Below are 20,757 nucleotides of genomic sequence, written 5' to 3' on the forward strand. Positions count from 1 at the left end.
TTCGAATTTCCGGTTAATTCGAACTCGCACCCTGGTCCCAGCTCAGCCCTGTTTATTTCAGTGGGGGAAAACTCCCGATAAGTCGAACGCTTCGGTATCCAGAACGGTTGTTTTGAACTCGGATTCCCTTGTTTGCATCGCTCCTCGCAGAAGTCAGCCCAGAGTGATTGCAATGTGTTGCAGATCCAAACCAAACCAAATTTTCTGGAAATGCAAAACAACGAAACCGAAAAACAGCAGCGTGGCGCGCACACTACACTCCTGCAACAGCTTATTTCGGTTCTAAAGAGGGTGCCACGCCACTAGCACTAGGGCTCCGGCGCAAGCCATTATTATTCATGAGCATTATTTATGAAATCACCTGCCACAAACGTGTAGCAGCGCCTAATTCACTATAATGCGTCCACAGGTGGCTTTTGTGTACTGCCCGCGCAGTGTGGCGCGATTTCCATTCATTCTAGTGCCTGCCCGCTAACTGGAACTCCGCCTAATTCGACCAGTTGTGTGGTCTCCTTAGAGTTCGAATTAACGAGCTTTTAGTGTGTGTAATTACGCACTCTGCTTTGCGTTACTGTGGCACTGTACTTGAATTAATGGCCACTAAAATGTTTCAATCCAAGCCAACGATGAAACTAAGCCGAGCGCACGGTGTTATGGCGGCCCACGACGGCACAGACGGCCACGGTGCAAGCGCACAGACGCTTGCGCCAGAATCCTCCCTGGTGTGTATTGTAAGAAACCCGGTGTTGGTGGGCACCAATCGCACAAGCAGGATTCCTGTGACGTCATAGTAGGAAAATTGCCGGAGAGTGTGTGGGAAGTCACCACTGCTTCTTCTGTCGGCCCTGATTTCCTGGTTGCTTGTTCGAAGTCTGCGATGAAGTTGGCATCATTGTCATCGGGACAAGGCAGGGCTTCTGATAGTTTGCATTCCATCTTCACGCCCCCCCCCCCCCTCGCGGGTGTTTCCGAGGCATCGTGCTGTGTGGCAGGGCCATAAAGGTGTGTGTGGAAACGGAAGTACGGCAACTCCGGTTGCACGCTTGCCGCCTTTGGGCAGTGTTTCCCTCAGGCCTGTTTGTATGCCCCACTTGTGGTTGCTCGCCATCCACCTAGAGGGGGAGGCCAAGGGAAAGCTCAACTGAGCAAATAGTTTTCAACGGACTGTTTCTTTCGCAAGGCAATTGTCGTGAACTGGGACGAACACCTCACAGACAAGGAATACAGGACACAGTGCTGACTGGCAACTGATCTATCTTCCCGAAGAAAGCGTAGATACAGGTATACGAAAAATTGCGCCGGGAGGTGGTTGACAGGATTATTGTAGGCTGCTGTGCAGTGATTCCTTTTTATGGTCCAGTTCAACTCGTCTAAGTCGAAGGTCGCAGAGATGAGAGCCGTTCTACTGTTTCTTTCGTGACCACACTGACTGCCAGAGTGTCAGAGGCAGCCAGTTCTTACAATGTTGCACGAAGCCCCGGACTTTCAGTGCTGCAACTCAGGCCAGCTCTGTTGCCGCAGAGTGGGCCAGCAATCGAGGGTGCCAAGTGAATTTCTTGGAGGCTTTGTCCGAGCAGCAGAGGTACCGATCGATGAATGCTCTGCACGTGCACAGTGAACTGTCGTTAGGCTTAGAAATTCCAACATGCAGCGGCTGTGAGGGTGGCGATGCTGCCTCCAGGATGGAATTTCTCTCGACCTTCACGAAATGATCCTGGGAAGCCAGCTGCTGGTTTTCTTCTCTGCAAGTATCTAGCAAATCGCTGATTATAGCGTGCCCGCAGTCGTCAGACTGGATGCTTAAAGCACAAAACCGACGAGGCTTGGAACGTGATTGTGTTGGAGACTGTGACAGTTTTTTAGAATGGGGCAGTTGTGAAACTCTGCTTCAGATCCAGGGTAGGGGCCACGCACGTACTTCGTCGAAGCTCAGGGGAAGGGTACTGGGGGCAAAAACTGAACCTTGGTGGGCGTTCACTTAGTGGCACCGATTAATAAGATGAAGCTTGCTTTTCAAATTAGGGAATGCCCACCCTCCCTTGTTTTCATGGTCTCTCCCTTTTGGCAGTAGCCGCAAGCAGTGGAGTACTACGTCAACTTCCTGTCCACAGATGGCAGGCTGGAGAACTTGCCCCGTGCTGGCCCCTGTTTGACCCATCGCAGGGAACCGGTTTTTGATGCATGGTGCTTGTGGGGAGTTTTGGGACTGGTGTACATATCGAGTAACTCTGGTGACACTTGTGCAGCTATGCCAGAGCCTGTAGCACTTTCCAAGGTTAAGTAAGGAAATTTTGCCTGCTGGCGACAACTGTCGCCCCTGGAGACACATTTCTCTGGCGGAATTTAGAAATCTTGTTGTTTGTTTCGCTCCCCCGCAGTTGTTCCAGAGAGTCAAGGCCGACTTTGAGCTGCTGCACCAAGTCAGGGAACTAGTGGGGAAGATCACCGCACGCATTGGGGAAGAGGACCACGTCGTGGACTGTGCGTCCCACGTGGACCAAGCGGCACAGGCCACGGTGAGTTGTAACAGGACGCGTGTCACATCACCCTCTTGCCAAAGCACGTGCCCGGGCTCTCTTAGTCAGGGGGCTCTTTTATGGAGTTGCAAGAGATAGAGCTTGTCTGCACAATGATTGGGGTGGGAGCTCCTTAGCGGTGGCTGCGACTTGCTAGGCTGACACCTGGCCACTGAGCTTTTCTGTGAAAGGCCCGTTGTGGGGCGGTGGGGCCTGTACAACAGTGCAGCTTATGCGCCGGAAAATACAGCACGTGGATCTGTAAAGTCTCCCCTGTGCAAACATGGTTGGGCTGCATTTTACACGTTCTGGTGCGGGGACATGTCTTTTCTGTCTTTGACTGAGACGGTGAAATGTTAATTTTGGGTGGATTTTCGACAGGAGACTTTATTTAAAAAGTCAAAGTGAAATGTATGAAGGCTTTGTTAAAAGTGCTTGTATAATGACTGCAAAAAGTAAATGCCACTAAAAAATATCGCTCTGTGTTCAGCTGCCACCACTTGATAGAAGTCCGAAAGAGTTGCTAACATTGTGTTTGAAAGTAAGGCTAAACTACTTTGTACTAAAAGGGAATGAGGGACTGATGCCAGTTTTGCTTTGTGAGCAAGTATTACTTGAGGTTGACGCTGTGTGAATAGGAGTAGACAACACAGTCCTAAGAAATGCATAAAGTCCTCTTGGATGCCAAGTTTAGCGATAATGCGACTGCGTGTATCAGGGTTGTTCCCTCCTCTGTACAACTTTATTTGTGCTTCTGACGAATGTTTGCACTCCAAGAAGAAAGAAAAAAAGAAGTCACACTGACAGGACAAGAACAGCTAGAAGTCACTGAGAACGCACGCTACTGGTCAGAAGCAGGGCGGTTAGCTTTGCACGTTCTCGGAGGAAAGGCCAGAAATGACATCAAGCGGGGTAATCTCTACAGCACATTGCAGGCATAAATGAGTTTATTTTCACGCCGCATCGCTCGCATCACTGCCCATAAAGCTTGCCTCATTTTATGTGTGCATAAGTTCAGGCTCTGTTGAAGCTAGTTGCGTTTCCTCATCCCATCAAATGTGCACCGTCAGAATGCGAAAGGCCGGACGTCGGCCATCAACGTTGCTATCCAAAAAGATCGCTTGCTTCTACAATGCAGGACGTTTCTGCACAACGTTGAGTCCCACGGTGGGTTTGGTGACCTGAACGACCGTAAATGTTCAACCCACTCATTACAGAACTCAAGTGCGCGGCAGTTCGCCTTGCTGATGTAATGGAGACCGGCCACCACTAGCTGTGCCAGAAGTAAACAAACGTTTAGCTTCTGGTTGGATCGCGATGTTGACCGGCTGTACTTGCGGAATTAACCGACTGGTTTTCAGGGGCAGCTTGCAACAAAGAACATCAGTCCAGAAGGAATTTATTTGTTTATTTACAGAGTACCCTTACTAGTAGCAGTGTTGCAAAATGACGAAAAGTGGCAGCCACCTTGCTACGTGGCAAATGGCATGCAGTGTCTGCAGTGTACAAGCGGGAATGCACTTTTAAGTTTCAGAGTCAATGCACAACCTGCTGAGTGTGTTCGTACAAGAGTGCAGTGCTGTACTAGCATCAAGCAGCTCTTTTAGAATCTTTGAAGAGTCCACATTCTTTTGAAGGTGAGAAAGAAACCTTCACTGTGGTGTTTCCTGCACAGGCCGGGGGTGGTTTTGATGGGGAAGTTTTTTGTCTGTTTATTATTCTGTGTGATACGGTCGAGTGCCCCCATACCAGTGGTCTTAAAGGGGCCCTGAAAGGCGTTTTGAGCACACTAAATGAGCTAGCGCAATCGTTAGATTGGGTCTTCAACGTCATCTGTGCCAAGTAGTACTCTTTTACGCGCAGCGGAAAGCTCACACTTTTGTTGCAAAGTTTGTCGCTTTTTTCTCACCCTTCCCTTCGTGTTTTTGGACGCCGCCATTTTCACATGTCTACGTCATCGATTCCCAGATGTTCGTCATGAGCTAGACATCCTGCTATTGGGCGGCTTTTTCACGCACTTCCGGCAAAGAGATGAGTCGTCTGCTCAGCGTCGGCTCGCCGGCTGATCTGCCAGCGTAGTGCCGGAGTGCTTGGACATTTTATGACAAACGAAACACGTGTAAACAAACGCTTAACCATTTGTATTAAATGCAACATGGCCATAACACGACATGGATATTCTCTTACCTGAGTACGTTCCATAAAGAAAGCGTTGAAGCCCCGTGGTACTTCTTTCGTGCAATCGCAGAGAACGCCCTGAGCCGAATGCCCAGGTTTGACGCACAAATTTTATTCAACTTGAAAACAATCCAGAGATGCGTTTCGAACCGACACAACGTCACAACATGCGTTGCAAGTCTCAACCGCGATTGACAGACGATGGGTTGCCTCTTCCTGACCATCGTAAATTCGGCCCTCACCTCGAGCGCGGTTTACGGGGACGAACAGGAAGTCACTTTGGCGCACAAGCCGAGATGGCTTTTAGCCACGCACACTGCACATACCGCATGCGAGGTTGAGTCGTACGTCGCTCGAGAAAGATATTTCGGACCATGGGAAGCACTGTCCGCCCGCAGAAGCACAACGTCGCATTTAATCGGGAAACAAAGGCGTCCACACACACACACCATCGCCTCCTGTAATGCAAAACGCATCTCGCACTTCTCAATGGGAGTGAGTGGTACGCCTGCAGTACCCACATGTCGCGAGGGAGGGCCCCGAGCTGAACCGGGATCACGGAACCGTAACTGACTTCTAGAGTGGTTTGTGCCTTGTTGCCAAGGCAACCGATGTTTGAGATTTTCAAAGAAATGGCACTCGCTCCAGCGCTAGAAAGCTCAGAGCCGCAGCGGAGCATGTTTTGCCAACGTTGCCGCTCTCCACCACGCGTCGCCCCAAGCTGAACTGGTCACATGATTGAAGCGTTTTGTGCACGGGTTCTGTATCGGTTTAAAATGTCTTTTTTCACATGCCGCCGGCAGGAATTACCACCGCCGCAAAATAAAGCCCGGCACCAGCGGGGCCACATCTGATACGGCGCTTTTTGGATAAACCGGGTCGGTGCATCAAAGGAAACGAGCGCACAATCCTCCCCGTGCGGCTGCGAGTTCGCCGCCGATAAAAAGTCACGTGCTGCCAATAGCAACTCCAGCAACGTACACCACGAATGGACAAGGCCAGGCCGTCGCACACATGCGGCGAGATTTTTCGTTCGCTTTTCCAGCCTTGAATGGAGTGCGGGATTCATGGTGTCAACAAAGCTCGCCTGTAGCAGACGGCAGTCTGAGCAGCGCAAACAGCGGAAGTACGTCACCGCTTAGGAGCGCAGCATCATGGGAGGGAAGGCTCTCGCACCGTCAACAGCGGAGAGTAAGTTGAAAGGAGGCGGAAACGCGGCGCGACGATAATGCGCGGTTTTTTATTTACGATTTCTCAGCTAATACTCATCGCTTTAACAAAATTCTTGCGGGAGGAGATTGCTGATACATTGCTTTATTTGGTTACATGTACATCGATGCATCGGCGGAAGGTATTTCAGGACCCCTTTAAAGGGACCCAGAAAAGCCTTCTGTAAAAGTTACAAAAGGTCTGTATTGTCACGTAGCACCAATATAGCGATGCAATGCCGTTGGAATTATTGATCTACATACAGTATTAGCTGCGCCAGAAGCAATTAAATGCACCTCTCCCCACTTGCCGATCGACTCCTCCTCCCTCTCTGCCTCCTTCAAAGCATCTAGCTACATTCCTCCGCCTAGGCTCGCGTCAATCACTGCGGACCCGTCTTTGCCGCCTTTGCCTCGGGATCGCGCAGGAAGGAGGAAGAGCAGCCGGAAGCCAATGGCAGTGACGCCGCCGGCGGCCGACCTTGCCGGCGATTGGGCGAATCAGGGGGCGCCTTCGCCGTTGCGTCAGCAGCGATCGCCGTTGCGTCACCCGCGGTCGCCGTTGCGTCACCCGCGGTCGGCTCGCTGCGGCGTCGCGCTCATCGGTTGAGAAAGGCGATCTTCAAAAATTGTCTACAAATTATCTGTACAACGTATGGGGCTCACACTTGGCTCAAAAATCCCCCGTTATGTGTTCTACCACCTGAATGCATTTGATTGCCACCTTCACAAAGCTTTTCGGGGTCCCTTTAAGTTCTGTGTTCCTAGATGGGGAGCAGTGGATAACTCATTTGCAACTTCTTTTGAGGGCAGTATTTTGTAGTGTGCTCAGCTCTAATCGAAGGTTTATACAACAAAACTCCTTTGCAGACCGAGGCCGGGGAGGTCGACCTGGTCTGGTGAGTAATCCTGCATTTCCAGACTGCCCTTCTGTCGAGGAAATGAAAACACCGTGGGGGATTTGATGAGCCGAGAAAAATTGGTGCAATGATGGGCAGTTTTTGCACATTTCAATTTTAGTTAAAAAGGGGGGGGTGACGAGTGAGAATTTTGCTCCGAGTAGGTGAAAAATTTAATGTTGCATGCACGCGGGAAATGCAACTGATGAGGCTGTTCTTTCTGCTGGGGCTTGCGTTTCCAGTGATGACTTCTGCTAGTCTCCGCCTTTGAAAACTAGGGCTCCTGAAATTGTGATGGGTATATTCAAGCGGGTCAAACTGCCTCCTTCCGTACATCTGCATACGTTAGGCATTTGCCTGGCTTCAGGTATATGTGTTGGAGCATGGTACCCCGAAGCGCCCTGCTCCGTAGCTATGTTCTGTCCACTGAAGTAGACGACGGGCTGAGTCTGCTACACCGTGTTGTTGCAAAAGCACCACGGCATAGTGCCGCATGCAAATGCGGCTACTAATAAAAATGTGAACGTGTCTGAATCAGAAAGACCTTTTACTATGCCTCGGAGCTTCCTATTCGGAAATGGGGAATTCTACATAGCTTTGTGTACATGGTTTGGGGAGTCGTCTTCAGTGCGGGCCTCGCTGTCTCTGTTCAAGGCAAATGAATAACAGGAGGTGCCATGCACCCTAGCCGCCTGGCATAAGCAAAGGGGCTGCTTCTGGCTTGAGGCAGGCAGGTGAATCAGTGACCTGCATCCTGTAAGCTCCAATGTTTGGTTTTTCTCGCCAGAAATGATGGGTGTGCTAGTCCTGGTTGCAGGAAAAGAACTCAGGAAGTTGCCCCTGTGGTCACTCAGGACCTGCACTGGTGTAGTTCCTGGCCGGTTCTCAGTGCTTGCCCCGGTACCAGGCTGAGCTGATGAGTCATTTCGTGACCTTTCGAACTTGCGCTTTGCGCACTAGGCCCAGTTCTCTGATGCACAGGAATTAACGTTACGAGTGGCTTGGGTTTTGTGTGGGGCCGACCATTGGATCTCTGCAGTGGGTTTGTATGGGTTTGTCCCTTTGTTCCACCCACCGTTTGAACGTGCCACAGCAGTCGGTGAGCGCCGCCCATTTGAACTGCACTTGAACCTTGAACAGCAGGAACCTGCGTGAATGGAAATAACCACCTGGTGAAGTTGTCAGAGACCAGTGTGGAAAGTGCGTGTGGGCGCCCCTCCTGCTTTTGATGCACGCACCATGCGAGGCCCCAACATGAATCATGACTCGGCAATCGTTTTCGAGGCAACAAGTGGAAACACCCGTGTGCTCGAGATTTTGCCGCACAATGAAGACCCCCCGGGGAGTCAAAACTAATCCAAAGCCCTCCACTATGGCATGCCTCGTGCCCGGGTGTAGTGTTGGCGCGTTAAACCCCATGATCAATCAATCTTGGCAGTCTTAAGTCGCAGCTTCCTTTCGGCTGGCCTCCATTAGTACCGTGGGTTAGTGCAAGGTGGGAATTAACGCCACTTGTCTTCACAGCTGACGCCTGCGCTACATTTGGACCAGATTGTTTCTGCCAATGGCAGCTTTTCTTTATGTTCGACTTAAGTTAACCTTTTTTTTCTTTTTGCTTGGATGCATGTGATTTCTTTCTCCTCTTTGCTTTGTCAAGGTGCTGGGACGTTTCATTATCAAATGCCTCTATTCGCTTATGGGGGCCTGCCTCTGGTAGAGCTGTTACACAGGAGCACCTAACTTACCGCCGTCTTATATACTGTGATGTACATTCACTGGTATCCTGCTATGCTACAACTCAAACACTTTTCCTCAGTCGTATTATCTGGTGCGGGGTTGTGGGTGCGTCTGCCTTTCTGTTTGGCCACTCTTTTATCAAATGTGCGTCAAGGGTATTGCCACTACTGTCATGGGCATCATTTCGTTGTGCTAAGCTCTGTGCAAAAGCAATGCAATCTTGAGTGGAGTGTTCGTCGTAACATTGTGCATTTTATTGCTTCCCAAATTCTCAGAAATAGACTGGTGTGTTCTTATGCCACATAATTCGAAAAACATGTTGTCCAAGAGTGGATCTTTAATTTTCATTGAGAAGTGTGAGTTATGAATGACTGCATTGAAGGGGCAGCTGTTACTTAGAAAAGATGTGGGACGGTGGTGCGGTGACGTATGTGTGGGCTACTGCCGCTCATTCCTTCAGGTGTTGCTTCATTAGGGAACGTTCAAAGAAAAGCAAATCATCGCTGAATTTGTGGCTTCCAATTGGTTACGCCCCGGTTTAGTGGCCGTGGGCTTCCAAGCCCCGAGTTGCTCGTTTTGTGATGCTGCTTCTGTGCTTGCACCTTCCCCCTCCCCCCTGCCAGGTTCTTCAGCCAGTGTGTGGAGGTGAAGCAGGAGCTGATTGCCAGGCTGGATGACCGAGGTACCAAATGTTTCCCTTCTTTTTAAGCTCCTTCCGACTCTAAAGCAGGCCCATTGTTGTGATTAGTACCGACAGCCTGTGCCATTGTACCGACAGCCTGTGTCTTTGTTGCGGCCGTCCCTCCCAAACTGCTTGCAATACTGGAAGGTTGCAAACCGGTGCTGCAGGTGATGTGAACAAATAAATGAATAACACCAGGCTGTGACTGGCCCGGTCTTCCGCACATCTGCGAAGAACCCCTTTCGATTACGCCTGCCTCCCTCAGTTACTCCAGCCGTTTACCCACAACGTTACAGTGAACAGAAGCGGACTCTCACTCTGCTGACAGCTCGGGTTTGGTCTGGGACTCACCCGTTGGTGGAGGGGACGTACGGGGTGACTGTCATAGCAGCGTGTTCCTTCGGGAACCTGTCTGTAGGATTGAGTGCCTTTTGTTTCGTTAAAAAGCTCGGGTGTTTGGTGTAACGCACTCGCACTTCGCACAAATTGGAAGAGAACATTTTCCGGGGGCGAAACGGCCGTGCCCATTTGCGCCATTGAGTGCCAGACTTGTTTGCCTACGTCACCGTGCACCGAACCACCCCTGTTGCGCCAGCATTGTTTGTCAGCGCCGTCCAGGGGTTTCCCCAGGAATCGAATCTGGGGGAGGCAGGAGGCTGGATAAACTATACAAACTGTTTTTTTTAGTCCACTAGTTAAATAATACACGTCTACTAACCAAATGCTCACCCCCGTGACATATGTTTCCCTTTTTCTCTATATATACCTGGAAGGCAGTGTTTTCTATTTAATCTGGAAAAACCCAAAAACTTATTTTTTTAGAAATTGAGGTTTTAGCGAAAAAGGTCAATGTTCAGTTTTCAAATGTCTGACCATTCTTAAAGGTCAATGTTCAGTTTTCAAATGTCTGACCATTCTTCAACGTACTATAAGGACATTTTCAATTTTCTTGCCCGGGCCAACCACGAGATTTAGGTTTTTGAAACAATGCTAAAATAGAACACGAATGGTGCAGCACTTATAAAGCGGGCACCCATTGTCTTTCGAAGCTCACAATTTGCGCTCACGGTGGACCCTCACCTGACGTCCACTGCAGCCAAAGCTATGCGACCATATTTTCAGAGAAATTTGGTCGCTGGTTGGAAGTAAGGCCCCTTAGGTTAGAGTAGACAAGTACGTATTTTCTGTTTCTGTCTCATTAAGGAGGAGCTCGTTAAACCTCAGTGGTACCAAAGGGAAGGAACCATTTTGAATGCCCACTTCAAACACCAAAGTTTATTGAGCTGCAAAATTAGTTCCAAGCGATGCACCAAAAAAAACCGATTCTCTTATTGCACTCATTAGGGTTCATAGTGTAGGAAAATGCAACGATTACAGTTTTATGACCAACACTGCTTTGCCCATTGTTCCTCCAAGAATGACTAATTATCTCTAATTATCTTAGTAACCAATTGGCTAACTAAAAAAATGGCATATTTGAAATCTGTTGAAAAAAGGCAAGACTGACCAGTTTCACAGAGTTTGCTTAAAAATTAAAAAATTGTTTTAAGAGTCTCAGGGTGTCTAGCGACCGGGAAAACAGGGAAAAGTCAGGGAATTGTTAGGGAATTTTTCAATCAAATAGTACCAGCCAGGGAAAACCACTTCGGGGCCTGCCCACAGAGTTTTAGAATATGGGAAACCAGTGTTGGAGGCCCCCAAAAAGTCACCGAACGCAACACGTTCGGGCGCGACGAAAGCGTGAACCGCATGAAATGTTTTCTGGTTTTTCTGCAAGCGAAAACGCGCCGCGCGCCCGAGGCGCGCCGACGTCGCCACGGTAACCACCCGCACGGTGCGTGCCGAGCGGCAGGCACCGGCAGCATTGCGGCAGCACCGGCCGCGGAGTAGTGCGGTAGCTCCAACGACCGCTTCTAACCCACGGCCGCTCGAATCGGCTCGATGGAAACTAGGTCCGGCCTGCCGAACGCGCTTCTCCACCGGTGAAGGCGTTAGTTTCCCTTTCCGCCGCAGCGTCAGTCATGGCGCTAATCATCGGTTAAAGAAGAGCGGCGGCTGCCGGCCGCGGTGACGGATTCAATGCGGCTTAAGTTGTTCATGACTGCACCGACGGCCGAAGTCAGGATCTTTATAATTTATAGTAATATGCGGTGATACGTCAGGCGGAAACTCACAATATAGGCGTCACGGACTAACCAGCATTTCAGAAGTAGGCACAGCGCTACATTTGTTTTCATTTTAGCGAGCCGCATGCGACGTTAGCAGGTGACGCATTGCTAACATCGAGCGCAATAGGCGGATTTCTTTCTAGAGACTTTCCCAAGGCTTTCAGAAATAATATTTGGCGTGGCAAGCTAGTCTGATCAACCGCATTTGTTTATTACAAAACAGCTTACAACTTGCGCGTACGTAAAAATTACATAAACGTTTCATGCTGTGTCGTACACGCCCTTCCCAATGCGCGTTTGACAAATGCGAGTGGATATTTTCACACCTTGCTTTAACTGCGTTTTCAAAGAGAACTAGAAAAATCTTAATACCATTTAGGGTCCATTGGTCCATTTGCTTCGGAAATATTGTTAGACTGCGGGTTAGGTTGCAGGGTACACAAAATTATGGAGGACAAACGAATGAAGTGGACGGAGCGAGTGCAACTATGAACTGATTTATTCCAACAAGAACACTATTTACATGGGAACCAAAACACGGAAATGAGTACAGGATGCAGTTGAAATGCTGTAAACCTGCGGCAGTCGTTCTTTGATTTACACTAGTTGCACAACAGAATATACAGTTGGGAGGTAAATTAAACCGTAATAAATCGCTGGGACATCAAAGGTAAATTTAATACAACATTTAAAGGGAGATATATTGGGTTTGTCAGAAAATATGCAAGTCTTCTTCGCCTATGGCTCACCGACAATCAGCTTTTCAAGACTTTTGGCGAGAAATGTTTTCGCAAAAGCTTCAGTATATTCTCCAAAGAGCTGTTAACGTCGCCAGCCCAGGTGGCAAGAAGCAGCCTCAATAGCTTTTTCAAGAACATTTTGCTCAGCTCATGACAGTGGTACGGGTCCTGTTGCTGGCGCACCACACCAGCGGACCGTCTACGAGGTGTGGGAATATGGTGTTTGAAGGGAGCTTACAAATTTGTCCGCTTTGTCGAACTGCCTGTACAGCGCGATCCTCCTCGAACTTGTTCACTTGTTCGCGAAATTTGTCGCAGCGTTTTTGGAGTTTTTGTAGTTTTTCTTTTAGTCTGTTTTTTTTTTTTTCATTTTAAGGCGGCGGGCATTTCTCATGGTGTTATCGAAAAACGCCTGTCAGATCGAACGAAGTCTGCCATTCTCGAGTCTCAAAATTACGTTGGCCGCATGATTGCATGTCCGTGAGAGCGTGCAGGATTGGGTCTGCCTCTTTCGGTGAGTGCGGTTGACCTCTTCCTTCATTAATAGTTAGGTCCAGAATTGAACGTTCAATCATTTCATTTTCTGCAACCATTGTGCTCACTTGCCCTTGATTGTGTACTTGAGATACCAACGCACACGCCTCGAGCAGCGGCCGAACAAGCGCGCTCCTCCTTTTCGGGCTTCCCGGCTGCACGTACGTTGAGTACGACGGAAATCTTGTCGACACAGCTGTTGGCAGCAACAACTTGCGCTTCAATCCCACCGTGTAGTCATCCTCTTTGAAGTGCAGCGAGCAAACGACCGATCTGGAGCTTGGCTTCCGTTGGCTATCCTTGTTGATCCCTTGACGTGAAATGTGCAGCCAGGCGTCTCGGAGTCGCTCTTTGGTGGGAACTCGTGGTAGCAGACGCCCGGGATTTTCGAGGAATTCAACTTGCAGCACGGCACGCAGCAGTTTTGGGCATTTCATAACCAGGACCACACTAGTACGCTATATCACACACGCAGTGCGCGGAATGCTGCGAAACGAAAAGCTGAAAGCGCTCACGAGAGCTTCAACATTCCCGCCGCTGCTGCTCTTCGCGCCCAAACCGGAGTCTGCGCCGATACGTGGAACCCCACCGCGAGTACAACCGGCATCCGTAAATTTCGCTCCCATGCCCTCGCCCGTCGCCGACGCGCAATGCTGCAAGCCGCATTAATCCTTCTAATTGTGTTGCTTGCCCGCGTTAATTCCGATTGCTTCCTCCTGAAGTTAACATGTACAGATTATTAAAACAGGAAGCTGAGCTAAGCCCGCTCTGTTCATAATGAAAAATGACAAGCAGCGTAAATGCTATACAACATAGAATGCGCAAAAGTACACAAGTTCTCACTGACAAGCAGTTCTTATTAAATGTATTAACATCCACCTAAGCGGCCTATCAGACTTCACACATCAAATTTCACACATACGGGAAACTCGACCGCACGTGCGAAATCAAACCACAATTCAAACGAAATACGGAAAGAAGAAAGCAAATCACAAAGACATTACCGATAGTACACAGCTGTTTCTCTCAGGCAAAGCAGCGCATCTACGTACGGCAGCGCATCGTGCGCAGCGTATCTAAGCATTTTACGTCCCTGTTAAACGAGTAAATATCCGGTTTACTAATAATTGTGACCTTCTAAAATTTTTCAGCATTTGGGGGCATTTGGTTCGTAGTTAAATTACCGTGCCTGAATTCAAGCATGAGACAGCCCTGGGGCTGCTGAGCCTGTGTTTGGCAAGGTTAAAACACGGCCGCTTTAAAATTGTCCTTCAATTAGCGTGGTGAATGGCAGCAGTAATGGAGTTTTATTTTCCAGCACAAACGCGCTGCTGTGTTTACACCGAATTAGCATTGTAACAGGCTGAACAGTCATATTCCAGAACATCGCGGGAACTGGGTTGCGGGAGCCGAAGCATCGCACTCGTATTTTTAAACTGCGAGCAAGAATTACCGCCATCAAACAGATGAAATTCTTCGACATTGAAGACATATCTTTGCCGTAAATTATGGTGTTATTATTTTCCAGATACGTGTGTTCGAACGCGAGTGAACGACGTTTAAAGGAACGGTGATCGTCGATATTCCGTAGGCGCCCCGAAGCGAGGGCCGCGAGAGCCGTCACCGATGTGTGGCGCCCCCGCCGAAAGTTGCGGCGGCAACTGACAACTCCGCTGTCACGCGCCTGCCCATTGGCGGCGCGTGAATGGGCAGGCCGGACCTAATTTCCATCGAGCGGCCGTGTCTAACCGCTCATTAAAATGCTACTCAAGGCACAAATGCACTTGCTTGTGCAGGAAAGGAGCCACCGCAGACACGAAATCGTCGACGCGGCCGTGAAAATACCGCGCACGAACCGCGTGCAGAAACTCGCCGTGCGGCTCACGCAGATCGCAGCTGGCTTAGGTTGCTGGGTGCACTTGCGCAGAGGGATGATGTAGTTGGTGCCCAAATCGCACGCACAAAGTGCTTTTTTTTTCAGCTAATTTTAAACGGCAGCGCTTTCTGGAAGCTAATCTTGAAAGAAATTCTTATGACATCAGGAGCCAGAATTACATAATCAAAAAGGAACATGACATGGTTTACCGGGAACCGCATGGAGCGTTTTCCGCTAGCGAAAACGCGCCGCGTGCGTCTCAGGCGCGCTGACGCTGCCGCGGAACCACCCGCACGCTGCGCGCTGTGGTGCCGGAGGCGGCAACATGGCGGCGGCTTCAACCGCGAAGTGGTGACGGGAGCTCGAACGACCGCTTCTAAGCGCTCTCTAAAATGCCGCACAAGGCACGCACTAAGTTGCTTGTGAGGTAAAGGAGCTTATAATGTGGGCGAAAACGGTGTTACAAAGCATCATCCGCGCCGCTAGTGAAAGCACCCATGCAATACCTGCCAGTGTGGTAAGCCTAAACATCTCTGGCGGAGCCAGGTGGCTGTCTCGAGAGCTTCGAAACTGCCGCCATGAGGCGCGCGTCTCCCCATTGGCGCAAGTCGTCGGGCTCCTCCCACTGCCGCGCGCGACGCGCGTCATTTTCTGAGCGAGGCAGCAGCTGTCGCGCGCGCGAATCGTCGACGCGGGCTCAAAAAATCGCACGCGCAACGCCAACGTTCCCGAATCGCGTGCAAAAAACACACCATGCAGTTCACGTTGCATCTCGAGCCAGGACAATCAAGAAAAAAAGCAAAAGGTGCTCGCCGAAGCGCAACTTGAAGCTTCTATCCCGCAAGATGAAATAAACTCTCTGAAGCCGTAACTGAAGGCAAGCAATCCTCAAACTGAACAAACAAACTGAAGTTAATCAAAGTGCATTTTGAGAATTCGGGCACTTGCAACAAATGTGTTTTTCCCTATTATAGAATGTGTTTTCTCTACGCTTTTTACATGCTTCACGGGCCATTTCCACAGAATGGCGCTGGTTGTATAGGTCAGATTATTTTGTTTAAAATGGTCATGGAAAACATGGAAAAGTCAGGGAAATTGAATTAGGCAATTTGCTAGACACCCTGAGCCGTGTCCCCCCTTAACACTGCCGCCTACTAGGCACAAAGCGAGGCCTTCGAGTCTGATCCTTCGGGATCTGATAACTCCGAATATTGTAGATTTCAGTAAGTAGTACAAGGACTGCTTTCCTGGTTCAGAGTAGGTTCCAGAGCACGGTAGAACAGATTAAACTGAATTGGAAGGGGGCTAGCACCGCCAGCTGTGCCAGCGCACTGCCAAACGGCCTTTGTGGCTATTCCAAATATACTCCCAAACACATGTACCCTGTTCCACCCTTGGTATTCCACTCCACCTATCATTCTTTTTACAAGGCGATTCCGCAATTGCTCTTAAAAGTGCATTTTTAAGTGTTTCTCGGAAATTAAGATTTTAAAGCTCATTCCGCATCGCGCATATTCACTAGCGCATTACCCTGGCCTTGTATATCGGCGCATTTATTTGTTTTTTTTTAAATCGTCTCTCTTTTACTTAACAGGCCACGTTTCAGTTACACTTCACAGTACTACTCTCTCTTTACAGCGATAGACCCGCCGCGGTGGCTCAGTGGCTAAGGCGTTGCGCTGCTGAGCACGAGGTCGCGGGTTCGATTCCCGGCCGCGGCGGCCGCTTTTCTGATGGAGGCGAAAAGCAAAAACGCCCGTGTGTACGAGATTTCGGCGCACGTTAAAGATCCCCAGGTGGTCAAAATTAATCCGGAGCCCTCCACTACGGCGCGCATCATCGCCTGCGTGTCGTCGGCGCGTTAAACCCTACAATCAAATCAAACCAAATCTTTACAGCGATACTTTTCGTGCTGCCCTCTGCCCTCTGTTGGCTCTGCACCATCAAGGACAGCAGTCGTCATCGGGAAGCACCGTTACTGGTTGCAGCAGCGAACACTTGCGTCTGCATGTGGTGGTGTCCCCCGGAGGGAGGGTGGTTTGCTGCGGGAGGAGCAAGGCGGCCCAGACTGCCCCCTCCCTTCTTCTTCCCTCGTGCAGAGTGGGACCTGCTGCGTCTGCTGTGCGAGCAGCTGGAGCAGAAGCTGTCCAGGGCACGGGCGCTGTTGGGCCGGCTCCGAAAGTGCAGGTGGGCGCTGCTTCTGCTCTCGCACCATTGGCCGCTGGGAAGGAGTGGTTCTCGCGGAACCGGTTTCGGCCCTGGGATTGTTTTTCGTGTGCTGAGGCAACCACACAGCGTTTTACATGAACGGCTGCTTCGTTTTGACCCGGTTTCGATAATTCTCTCCTTGCAGCATGAACAAAGGGGGCGTGGGGCTAGCCTTAGTGATGCTAGCCAGAACAAGTGGTGGCGTTCCCAGAGTTCCCAGGTTTCATTCCGTCATGGGGTGCGACGAGCCCGGCATTTTCCTTGTGTACACAGCGCCATCTGCTGCGTACCCAGGAACACTCCTTTGTTTCCTTGGCACAGCTGCTACGAGAGCTTTACTGTTTGGCTTCAGAAGCCAATGCCGGAGAATGCCGGATTTTGTTCCACCGTAGTGTCCTCTCCGCTCAATCCTGCACGTTACTTCCGTAAGTAAAAGTGGTTTGGTGCCTTTCAGGCTGGTTTAGGCCCGAGGCAGGGCATGTCATCGCGCGTATTTGACATTCTGCATTGCACTGGAAGTACACTGTTAGTCCCCATCTTGGAACAGAGTGTCACTTCAGGGCTTTGTGTTGTCGTTTCAGTGTTAGCCGTTCTAGTCAGCCTGCCAATTGAAGGGTCATTAGGACTTTCGCCCATGGATGTGCCGCTGTGCTTGCCTGCGTGTGTCGTTGGAGACGAATCCCATGTTCTCCTTCAGCACACCCTGATTGGCTTTGAACCCCTGAGTTCTGCACGGACAGGATTACTGCAAGGAGTGTGCCCAAGATTAAGGCCTTGCACGAATCAAAAGCGAGCCTTTCTTCCCTAAATTGGGGCATAGGCGTGTGCGTTATTGGCCTTGTATGTGAAGAGCAGGCTGCAATAGAAGGCTGCTCGACAGTGCTGTCGCCATTGTGAAAAAAGTGTGGGTCACTTGAAGTACAGCGGATAGCTTGGTGAGGAGTGATGTTGCTTTACTGTCAGCTGTCTTCCAGTCGGGGCCAACCCGTGTGCAAGGCACATCATGTATGCGCCTTTCCCAGCCGAGGCCATTGCTAGTGCTTGCTGTGTACAGGCCAGCTCTGCAGGGGTTTCAATTTGAGCTGCCAGAAAATTTGGAAGAGAGGAAAGATTAGTCTTTTTTTTGCTTCACAGGTCTCGGTGGCCACCAGAAACTGGCCTGCAGATCTTTTCATTTTCAAACTGCTAATTCTACGCTCCATGTTTCTGTCGTGAAGCTCGAGCTGGGTTAGGAAACAGACTGAGCTTGGCTTACTGTGTGGAATGTCACAAAGTGTGCCCATCCAGTGGCTTGTTGTCTTAGCAGTGTTCCAGTTGATGTTGCACAGTTTGGGGCCAGCGTGTGTGGTGGGGAGTGGAAGAGCAACGTGGTGGAGGGCGCTCTTTGGGCACACATTCCGGAATTTCACGGAGTGGCAGTGTTTCGTACCTGGCTCCAGCTGCCACGCAGGCTTACCCACGAGCCTGTTGCTGCAGTTGCCACCACCTTACAACCACCAATGGATGGGCTGCTCAAAGGTGCTTCAACCAGTTCATAGTCCCTGTGACTGTGGCCAGCCCTGAAGGTGGTGTGGGAGGCGTGCTTGGGGTTGCAGTTCACTGGAATGAGTTGTGCTAGCTGTTCACGTAGCTGCAAAAATTAGGCGTCCTTTAACTTAATTGGGGATGTGCAAGTGGCGTGCGCAGGTACTGCTTTTCCAGCATGTAAGAGCGCGCCTGTCTCTGGCACTAACGTGCTTTTTCGAACGGCAACATTTCACCTGGAATAAAAAAGCAATTCGAGCAGCTTTTTGTGATAGGGAACTCTGTCTGGTCGGAACTAGGTGCAGTGTTTTTTGTAAAATGAACATCGTTTGAATTTAAGTGGGGGCAACCATGGCGTCGGGTATTTAGGCAACCAAACTGCCATGTTGCCACATCACAATTTCTGCAAGCAAATCCGCTATCATTTGGGACCACATATCTGCTTGCACAGCTCGCACACTCAACGAGGTCCAGAACTTTGGTTGTGGCTTGTGACGGATGGTACTGGTACCTGCTTGGGGCACAGTTTCGGTCTCGTGGTAGTGTGCCCGTATCTTATCGTTTTTGCTGAACGACTTGGCTCTAAACACTGTTTTCGAAGCAGAGTACCGACTTGCAGTGTTGCAGCAGAACTGTGACGTGTTACCACTAAAGGCGGGATGCTGCCGAGCTGAAGGATGTGGGTTCGATGCCTCATCGATATTCGGGCGGAGGCGAAAAATTTCAGTCCAAGTTAAAGATCCCCAGGTGGTCAAAGTTAATCCGCTGCCCTCCGCAACAGCACACTCACAGCCAAGCTGTACCTTTGGTGGAATCCGAAATCTTAATTTTTAATTTGCACTACCACTGTACGGCGAAAGTTGCGGTCAAGCCGAGTTGACCCCGGTAGCAGCGAATGCGGCAAATTTGTTGGAACTCACTATTGGGCTCAGTTTTTCTAAAATTTTCGTGCTTTTTCTGAAGACACTCCCAGCCTTAAAGGGACCCTGCAACACTTACCATCGACTACTCAGAACGTATTTTGGGGTAAAGTCTATTGTCCCAGAAATCTCCTCCCTCAGGAATTATGAAAATCCGTTCACTATCACCGGAACTAGGCACAATGAGAAACCGCGCATAATTGTTCCCTCTCAACTCGACCGCGGACAACGGGACGAAAGCTGCGGGCTCTCTTTCGGAGAGGGGGCCGTCTCGTGCCGTTCTGTTTGGCGGCCTTCGATACATCACTTGCCGGAGAGTTTTCTCCTTTTCTCCGCCACGTAGAGGGGTCCGTTTCCGGTCTGGTGCCAGAACAAAGAAGCATGGCTGCCTGCTCGCAAGCGCGCACTCGGGCTGGTAGGTCATTTTTGAAGCAACAAACGTTTGTTGTCGAGTGGTCTGGCTGAAAGGGACGTATTGAGTTCATAACTCAAACTCCACGTGCACTCAAAACACAAAATAAACGCCAAAACTGCGTGCAGGTGCAGGTTTAGAAGTGGTTGGTACACAGCGCCGACACCGGCGGATCGTCACAGGAAATGCGAGAACTGAGCCGCAAAGTTGACCAGCGACAGCCAATGGGACAGCCATGGCCAAAGTGATGTCGTTTAGGCCCATGCCAGGGGTGCATAATGAGGAGAATCGAAGAGAGCGCGGTTGGTTATTCCGTGTCTTTCACAGCGATTTGCGCAGTTACCGCTTCGCGTGCGCGTGTAATATTTGGCTCAGGTATTTCTGGCAGTGTAATCTAAACGTCACGCAGGTTTACTTGCACAGCACAAAGAGTGTTGCAGGGTCCCTTTAATGTGGCAGAGTGCAAGAGTGGCGTACAGAGGGCGTGCTTGAAGGCGAGCGTGCGGGAAACCTATGCAGGCAGTTTGCCATTGGAATGCCTTCAGGGGCCGGCTGTGTTGATGATGCAAGACTGTCGACCTTCCTCGCAGGACTTTTGCGGATGCATTCCTGGAGGCGTTGGAAGGGCATCTGGCCGCAGCCGTGGCCAGCCTGGAAGCCGACCAGCCGGACAAGTGCTGAGGAGTGTCCAGTACCCTTTTCTACGTGCCTGAAAATTCTCGCGGCAGTACTGTGTGTGGCAAGACGGAAGCCGACTGCTCCGACGGGGGCGTTTGTCGAGGGAACTGGGGGCGAGGGTTGGGGCTCAGATAGCAGCTAGACAGGCACGGTGCAGCAGCCAGCCCTGGTGCAAGGATTGGTCTTGTGTGCAGCGGGTGTAATGTGCCCCGGCCCGACTGGCAGTTTAAGCGCGGGGTCGTAGCGTTGCGGGCGCTGTGATGAGGGCGCAGCTTTCTCGGAGCAGCGCTTCACACCCCCTTACCGGTGCACCGCCCAGAAGAGGTGCGGCATCGCACACGCGTTTCTGCCGTTTTGGCATTGCTGGCTGCACCATTGTTACCAGTGCAGGCATCGCACGCAAGTCACTGAGTGATGTACTTACTGTTTAGCCTACTCCCAAAGTGGTGTCTGGGGGTGACAGATTTGCACATTAAA

At 50.4% G+C, this 20,757-nt stretch overlaps 1 protein-coding gene across 1 annotated transcript; it reads left to right on the forward strand.

Annotated features, from left to right (window-relative positions):
* Positions 1-1,645: 1,645 nt before the first annotated feature.
* On the forward strand, positions 1,646-20,283 carry LOC144163935 (uncharacterized). The gene is made up of 6 exons (XM_077694587.1): positions 1,646-1,656; positions 2,276-2,516; positions 6,773-6,801; positions 9,162-9,220; positions 16,638-16,821; positions 20,193-20,283. Exons 1-6 carry the CDS (start codon positions 1,646-1,648, stop codon positions 20,281-20,283), a joined length of 615 nt encoding a protein of 204 aa, XP_077550713.1.
* The last annotated feature ends 474 nt before the right edge of the window (positions 20,284-20,757 follow it).

The sequence above is a fragment of the Haemaphysalis longicornis genome, unplaced genomic scaffold (assembly GCF_048455015.1).
Source record: "Haemaphysalis longicornis isolate Haplotype H1 unplaced genomic scaffold, Haemaphysalis longicornis Haplotype H1 scaffold_13, whole genome shotgun sequence".
NCBI classification, from domain to species: Eukaryota; Metazoa; Arthropoda; class Arachnida; order Ixodida; family Ixodidae; genus Haemaphysalis; species Haemaphysalis longicornis.

Coding starts and splice junctions, on each gene's coding strand:
- LOC144163935 (XM_077694587.1), top strand. Junction 2,517..6,772: donor ACCAAGCGGCACAGGCCACG/GTGAGTTGTAAC, acceptor ACTCCTTTGCAG/ACCGAGGCCGGGGAGGTCGA. Junction 6,802..9,161: donor GGGGAGGTCGACCTGGTCTG/GTGAGTAATCCT, acceptor CCCCCCTGCCAG/GTTCTTCAGCCAGTGTGTGG.